Consider the following 8,843-nt stretch of genomic DNA (forward strand, 5'->3'; position numbering starts at 1 on the left):
CATTCCTTGCTAATTCTCCTACCAGAGATTTCTTGTTGTTTCTCCGTGCTAGGCTACACTAGCTTTTAAAGAGAAATAAACCTGCGTACCTATTGGATGAAAGAAATGTTTCAAGCCTGTGACTTTGTGTGGTCTGCGACTGTCAATGTAAACAATTCCAGGAAGGACTGTTTAAAAATACAATGCACTCAAAACCATACAAGTCAAAGTAATTTTCCGTATGTGCTTGTCTGATTGCTCACTTCAAAGAAATTTGCTTCGGACACCGTCTTACTTTGGAAACAACCTTGAAGGCTGCCTGACAAGTCTGATCCGGTGTTGCAACAAAGTACATCAATCTAGGCTTCAGCTAGATTTGCATTCCCTGTTCTGAAATGTCAACCTGAGCAGCTTTTCTCCTGGAGTATCGTGATTCGGCCAGGCAAGTCTTCAGTCACAGGCATGAACTCCTCATACACTCGTGGCCCGGCAAAGACCTCCCATCACAGGAACCAGAGTGTGGCGGGATTCACCAGTGCCAATGGCTCACACAGCAATGGATCCTCCGCTGGCTGCTATGAACAACTGTGGATCTCGACAGAGGTCTTCGTCATGCTGGGAATAGTCAGCCTCTTGGCAAACATTTTGGTCATCACAGCCATCGTCAAAAACAAGAACCTTCACTCTCCCATGTACTTCTTCATATGCAGCTTAGCAGTGGCCGACATGCTGGTCAGTGTATCCAATGCCTGGGAGACCATCTTCATTGCCATGTTGAAAAGCCGGCACCTACTGGCTCAGGACAACTTGATCAAGAGTATGGACAATGTGTTTGACTCAATGATCTGCAGCTCCCTCCTCGCCTCCATTTGCAGCTTGCTAGCCATCGCTGTTGACAGGTACATCACCATCTTCTATGCCTTGCGCTACCATAACATCGTGACAGTGAGGCGGGCTCTGACAGTTATTGCTGCCATTTGGGCAGTTTGCATTGGCTCCGGAATCCTCTTCATTATCTACTCGGAGAGCACCACTGTGGTCATCTGCCTCATTGCCATGTTTTTTGCCATGCTTGCCATCATGGCCTCACTCTACGTCCACATGTTCATGCTTGCCCGCTTACACGTCAAGCGTATTGCTGCGCTGTCTGGCAGTGGTGCCATCCACCAGGCAGCCAACATGAAAGGGGCCATCACCCTGACCATTTTGCTGGGGGTTTTTATCGTCTGCTGGGCCCCATTCTTCCTGCACCTCATTCTCATGATCTCCTGCCCCCGAAACCCTTACTGCATCTGCTTCATGTCACACTTCAACATGTACCTAAGCCTCATCCTGTGTAACTCAATCATCGATCCCCTCATTTATGCTTTCCGTAGTCAGGAAATGCGGAAGACCTTCAAAGAAATAATCTGCTGTTATAGTCTGCGGGGGAATTGTGACCTGACAAGTAAATATTAATACCATTAAAGGAAAATCAACCAAATGACCACAAGGTTTTTTACACTGACAGGAATTCTCCTTGGATGAAAAAAGGTGTACCTTCTTCTCCAAAGATGCATCGATATTTTCCACATGCTGTACAATGCTTTCTGTTACCACCACCTCTTTTTTGAAAGCATTCATTTCTTGCTTGAGGAATGTTCACTTGGCTCCCATCCATCCTTTGGTATCTCATTCAAAAGGAAATTCATCAGAGATGAGTCTCAATAGTGAGTATTGGCAGAAAGTTTGATCATGAAATGGTTGGGAGATGGGAATTGAGTTCCACCTCTTATGTCAGTGTGTGGGAACATTTACTGGAAGCTTCTGGTTGGTAATCAGCAGCGAAGTTCAAAAGGCTGACTTTTACTTCTTTCTAGCCATGGACATTAAAATGAATTTTAGCTTTCAACAGCTGTTAGCAATCTGTAATAAGCAAAACAACATAAGGAGAATGCAGTCTCTTGTATCTCCTGCCTTCTATCTGTGACTGCCTAACTGAGTGGCATCAATGATTATAGAATATTTTAAATCTACATTCAAAGCTACAGGCACATTGAGTCAGATGGGAGATCCAAACTAATTGCTTTTAAGAATAAACTGGGCTTGCTCTCCTTTTCTCCTTGTTGACCTGTCAGTGATTCCATGATAAATTTCCAGTCTAAATTTTGTTCATAAAGGTGATACTTTGAAGGCATTATATGTGTGATAGTGGCTCTTCAAATTGTTACTTAATTTAAAAAATTGCAATGGGGCATGATGTTTTGATGTTATCTATGATTGTTGTGCAAAAGCAATCTTACAAAAAATCCTTAAGGATTTCTTTCTAGTATTGGTGTTCTTCATTTATTATATGAAATCTGTATTCACCATGCCTTTTAAGAACTGATGTACTCAGTAGAAGCTTCTTAACTATGTAGTTCATTTACTGCCATGTATGAGCTATCATTTCTCTTCCCTGGTTTTTTTATTTTCCAATTTCCCTGTCAAATTGTTCTTGCAATGTTCAACCAACATCATACACTACATTTACAATGATGTCATTTTTATTCATTACTGGGCATAGGTCAACAATCAAATTGTATGCTCAGCTGTATATTTATTTAGTGATTAATTTTTGAGAACCAAACATCAATTCAACGATTTGATCAATATTGGATTCAGGAACCCTAATTAAACCGTGGGGAGTTTATCACAAGATTTCTGAAACAAAAATATTTGTTATTGTGTACTTCATTGTCAAATATTCAACATCACAGATGTATCAAACATTGAAATATATGTCTTTAAACCAGATGATGTTTGTAACACAGAAATACTTGAGAGAGAAGGAGATTGCTAAAGATGCAGCTCCTTCCTGTCTGTGGTCAGTTTAGGTCCATGAATGAACCCCTTACCACAATCCCCTTCTACCAAGTCTGCTTGTCATTTTGCCAAGCCTTGTAAGGACAGAAAGCTGCTTGATCAAGTCCAATTTCAAATGCTCAAGCACAGAAATTTAGTCTGACTGATAAGCAGCACTGAGGGATTGTTACAATGCAGCACTGTCTTTTGAATGGGACTTCAAACAAAGTCCTGTCTCTTCTCTGATGGACATTATAGGTCCTATGCCTCTAATATGAAGGACAGAGCAGAGTTATCCCCACCTTCCTACTTGGTATTTATCCCTCAACTAACACTATTAAAACAGATTATCTGGGCAATCTCATCTTGTTACTTGTGGGAACTGTGCACAAACTGAATGAAATGGTGAAAAACAAATTCATTCAAGGTAAAGTGCTTTGGGGCAATCTAAGGTTGTGAAAGATCCTTTAATTCTTCAAGTCATTTCTTCTAAGTCTTCAATTCAAATCTTCCTTGCTTTTTTGTGTATAAATGTATATTTTTTTAATGTTTAAATGTATGAACATGAATGTTTGCAGATCTTTTTTCAAGGCTCTCAGATAAAATCAGATTTGGCACTGTTCTCCAGAGATATATTTTAATACTTGCCTGTACTGTCTTGGTTATGGCCCCTTTCAATAAGGACAGCTCACAGCTGGCCAGAAGTTTATCCTGGGTCTGATTTAAAATATGTAGATGAGCTCCTAGCACCTTAGACAACTCACCCATTTCACACAGGTTTTGTCCTTCGGACCAGGTGAGTCCCAGGAGGCAGGAAAAAGGCAACAGCAGGTTGAGGGACGATCACCACCACTGTACAAGTCAGAAAAGCATAGCCACAAGGCAAGAGCTTCTTTAGTAATTTAGTGAGATAATAAGCAATCTGTACTTTAACTCTAACCTCCTGCTTTGGCTCCAAATCCTTCAGTGCTCAGAAGGATTGATATCCTGGTGCAATCACAATTTCTTTGCCCTTATTTTAAAACCAAATTTCAGGTGGTGGTTGTTCCTCATTAAGTATATAACAGTTCTATGCTTATCTCAATCAGCATTTACATTCTTTTATTATTTTCTCTTCCTTTAATGCAGCGCAGTACAAGAAAGCTTCTTAACTTTAACATTTACAACAGATCATATCTGGAGAAAACAGCTCAATATTCTGTTCACTAAAAGTTAATACAAAAATGTGCTTTCCCCTCAACTGATAGCAGATATTAAACCCAAAAACAGTGGAAAGTACTTGGCAAAAAAGCAAGCTGGTAACTGGTCACATAAAAAACTGCCGCGTTCTCCCTGGTCTGATATTAGATCTGGTGAAATTTCCTCTGCTATCCCTTTGTTTATCTCAAAGCACATTCATTCAGTTGAATTGCTTCCCGTTTGGAGGGTGAAACAATAAAAACTTATTGTTCTTTCATGTTTAAGATGCACACTCTGATGTTCATAGCTGCAGACTGAATTCAGTGAATATGTTTGACTAATACCTCCCTCTACATGGCTTTGACATGTTTGTAAATGATCTATGCATTAAAAATGATTGGCATAATATAATTCCCTACATAGGAAGGCTATCAAAGCTTGCAAAGTGATTGGCATCAGCTGGGAAAATGAGCTGAAAAATGGCAGATGGAATTTAATGCAAACAAGTGTGAGGTGATGGACTTTGGGAAAACAAATCGGGGTAAGAGTTACACAGTGAATGGTAGGACACTGAGGTGTGCGTTAGAACAAAGGGACCTGGGAATACAGATCCATAATTCTTTGAAAGTGATGTCACAGATAGATAGGGTCATAAAGAGCTTTTGGCACTTTGGCCTTCATAAATCAGGGCATTGAGTATAGGAGTTGGGATGTTATGTTGAAGTTGTATAAGACGTTGATGAGGCCAAACTTATAGTATTGTGTGCAGTTCTGGTCACCTACTTACAGGAAAGATAACAATAAGCATGAAAGAGCACAGAGAAAATTTACATGGATGTTGCCGGGACTTGAGTTATAGGGAAAGGTTGAACAGGTTAGGACTTTATTCCCTGGAGCGCAGGAGAATGAGAGGAGATCTTACAGAGGTATACAAAATTATGAGGGGTATAGATAGGGTGAATGCATGCAGGTTTTTCCCCCTCAGGTTGGTTGAGACTAGAACTAGAGGTCATAGGTTTAGGGTGAAAGGTGAAATATTTAAGTGGAATCTGAGGAGATCCGAAGGACCTGTTTTGTGCTGTATGGTTCTAAACTTTTACACTCAGAGGGTGATGTGAGTGTGGAACGAGCTGCCAATGGAAGTGGTGGATGCGGGTTCAATTGTAACATTTAAGAGAAGTTTGGATAGGTGCGTGGATGAGAGAAGTATGGAGGGCTATGGTCCAGATGCAGGTAGATGGAACGAGGCAGAAAACCAGGCCAGCATGGACTAGATGGGCCGAAGGGCCTGTTTCTGAGCTGTAGTGCTCTGTGACTCTATGAGTCTATACGGCTTATTATGTATGGCAGGAAAACAAATTTCAAGCTTTAAGAAGACAGAAGCATTGTATCAAGCTATTGTCTTGGATTTTCAAAGTGAAATTGTTAACAGGACATTTCTTCACCTTAGAGGGAGATAGTAATGTTCTTGAATGCTGTTTAAAATTTTACTCAAGTATAATCATCTAGTGATTACATTTTGAGAACTAAACATCAGTTCAACAACTTGATTGGTGTAGGATTCACGGACCTTAATTAAAACCATGGAGAGTTTATCAAAAGATCATTCATGCCTGAGATTTTTCCATAACATAAGACCTCTTCAACATATTTTGTGGAGCTTCATTTTAATTATTACACATGAAGCTACATATCAAGTCCAGTAATGTAACTCCAGTAATGCTGACACTTCAGTGCAGTTCTAGGAGTCATTATATGTAAAGGATCCCATTGTATCACCTTGAAGAAGAACAGGATAAATTCTCCCCAAATCCTGCCCAATATTAATTACTCAATCCACATGGCTGAAGCAAAATATCTGGTTACTATCACATTGCTGAATGTGGAAGCTTGCTGCATACAAACTGGCTGCTGCTTTTCCTGGGTTACATCAGTGACTACGCTTTAGGTCCTGACCAGTGCTGGAAAAATGTGAACATGTTTGCAGACATATGCACCTCAGCAGGCTTGAGAAGAATAAATAAACTTCCTAACGAATGAAAGCCAGCCTCTACCTTTTTTGTATACCAAGTTATTTTGCCAGAGGAAGTGGTTAAGGCAGGTACAATTACGCCGTTTAAAAAATACTTAGACAGGTACATGGGTAGGAAAGGTTTAGAGGGGTATGGGCCAAATGCAGGGAAATGAGACTAGTTCAAGAGGAGAACTTGGTCAGCAGGGGCGAGTTGGTCCTGTTTCCATACTGTCTGACTCTATATAACAATACATTCATCCCACAAATCAACCTAGTGAATATTTTTCTGCACTGCCTCCAATGCAAGTATATTCTTCCTTAAATCTGGAGACCAAAAATATGCAGTACATCAAGTAGAGTGTACACTACTATTTCATGAAAAAGCATCTACCCGTGACAGAAAATAATACCTGCCTTTAACACCTCCTCTGAAAGATGAGGTGTTGAAGGCAGGTATTATTGTCTGAATACAGTACTGAAGAATCACACTAGATTTTGTGTTCAAGTTAGTGGAGTGGGACTTCAACCCACAAGTTTCTAACAGAAGCCACAAGCCCATGAATTCAGCCACAGTTGACGCTATTCTTGTTTATGTCAGGCCAGTCAAACCCTGAGCAACAGAAGCCAAATTAGGTGAATCAATGGAACAGGAGGAAATGTCACAGTGAGGATGAGATATTGAAAATTATGAAAGGTGCTGATAGATAGGGACAAACTGCTTCTACTAACTGGAGGGCCAGTAACCAGATGGCATAGATAAGAGATAATTGACAAAGGACCCAACAAGAGATGAGGAAAATTATTTTTACACAGCGAGATGTCATGATCTGCAAAGCACAGCTTGAAATGATAGTGGAAGCAAATTCAACAGTAACTTTCAAAAGGGAATTGGATAAATATTTGAAAACAGGAAGCTATTGCAGATCAAGTGAAAGAGCAGGATAGTGACATTAATTGTTTCTCTCCACTTGTGTGATGTGCAATTCAATGATTTGACAACTACACTGGAATTATTCCTCCACATGGGACTGAACAATTACACATTCCACCACAGCTAGTGTTGCACTGTATAATTGAGAGTGTCAGGAACTGAAATGGGTTTTATGGAACTGATTTTAGCAGCGTTTCTTTAACTGCACACCACAGAAAAAAAACAGAATGAGCATTTCAAGACACAGCCCGGATGATTTAGTCACCTCACTGCTCTCTTTTAGAAATCTAAACAGCCAACTCCATTAATATTTGAAAGCTTTAGAAGAAACATCACCACTATTGAATATCAATACACTGCTGCTGTGTACTTCAGCATGAAAAAATACAAATACTGATTTTCTCCTTCAAGGCAATGTATGTTCTACAAATTTATATTAGGCCCAAATACAATATATAAAATGAGATTTTATTTTTCTTTATACTACAATTATTTCTCAAGTATGTTCACAGCACTTTGAAATGCTTCATGCTTCTGTTTGAGATCTATAATGTTTGACAAAGTAACCTAAGTAATAGTTTTGCCTGAAGCAGGATTATGTTTTTCATTCTTTTTCATTGACAGAATTTCACTTTCTGCTTGTTTTGCAAACTGTTGCTGATTGCACACGATTCATTTCATTATCGTTCCTGTCACTGTAGAGGCAGTGTTTGAGCTGTAAAAGCCTGCTCCAGCTCAGAATAGGAGAAGAATCCGAGACTGCAGATTTAGAGACAACTTCTAATTGTTAATTTTCAGACTGCTTCAGTGGGGGCAAGCAGCAGACCGTTTATCAGATGTGTTGGCCTGAGCTGCTAAAGGGACTTCGGAGGAAGCCAACTATCCTCACTCTTGACTCAGTTCGTGAAGGACGCATTCTGAAGCATCTGATTTTGGTGAGGCAAAATCAGTCCACATGGGAGGGGCTCATTTTTAGTTTTCTTTTAAAAGAAAGACTTACATTTGCATAACACCTTTTACATCCCTTTTACAAGATCCCAAGGCACCTTGGAGCCAATTAGACATCAGTGAAGCATAGATTTTGATGTAATGTAGAAAACATGGTAGCCATGGTTTGTAATGTGGCCATGAAACGTTTTCGTCTGCATCAGCCAAACATAACACAATGTGCTATGTTAATTGGCCTACATCAAACAAGGCACCTACAAGTTACTTTGCGCCATTCTTCCAGAGATCAAGGAGGGCTGGGAGACTAGACTAAATTTTGTCACTTAGCATATCAAACATGGTCATAGCATATTTGCTCTATCGATAGCTGGGATATTTGTGTACTCAGAGAGTCAGCCCTCACAACATTAATCTTGGGTGTCTGGTTCTCTGTCCTCAGTAGCTTTTAGACCTTCCACATGAATTTGTTTGTCACAACAAAGGTGTTTGAACCTTCAGAGGTGTCTTATCAGTTACAATGTGCTCCCACTGTAAATATGTATGTCAATGGAACCAATTGTCAGACACAAAATATTGAAGTAAACGATGTCATTGCAGTTATTGAAATTGTATTGATTCATCTGCTGTTACCTTTGATCTTTAGGGTATAAAAATATGATGTACTTTTGTGTTTGGGAGACTCTGCTATAAGGGTCTCCAGGAGAATGTCTGCTTGCTGTAGACTTTCACATCCACCAGTATCTCCAGTTTCTCCAGTGACTTCGTCACAGCCACAACATTTACCTTCTCATGTGTGTTCTCCTAATACTTCCTCATGCTAATCTATGACAGGTGTTGCTCTTCCTTCTCGTTTCACTGATTGCCCCACGGAGTCCATCTGTATGTTTTCCAAGGGCCCCTTTGGCCATGGCTGGTTTGTCAGCTGCACCTTTATGCTCCTACGGGGGTTATACTGGGCACTAATGATAC

At 40.1% G+C, this 8,843-nt stretch overlaps 1 protein-coding gene across 1 annotated transcript; it reads left to right on the forward strand.

Annotated features, from left to right (window-relative positions):
• Positions 1-441: 441 nt before the first annotated feature.
• Positions 442-1,437, forward strand: mc4r (melanocortin 4 receptor). Its single transcript, XM_052016969.1, has one exon. The coding sequence runs from the start codon at positions 442-444 to the stop codon at positions 1,435-1,437; it is 996 nt and encodes a 331-aa protein (XP_051872929.1).
• Positions 1,438-8,843: the final 7,406 nt, after the last annotated feature.

The sequence above is a fragment of the Pristis pectinata genome, chromosome 5 (genome assembly GCF_009764475.1).
Source record: "Pristis pectinata isolate sPriPec2 chromosome 5, sPriPec2.1.pri, whole genome shotgun sequence".
NCBI classification, from domain to species: Eukaryota; Metazoa; Chordata; class Chondrichthyes; order Rhinopristiformes; family Pristidae; genus Pristis; species Pristis pectinata.

Excerpts from the sequence above, each read along its gene's own strand:
- mc4r (XM_052016969.1), top strand. The coding sequence starts at position 442 with ATGAACTCCTCATACACTCGTGGCCCGGCAAAGACCTCCCATCACAGG.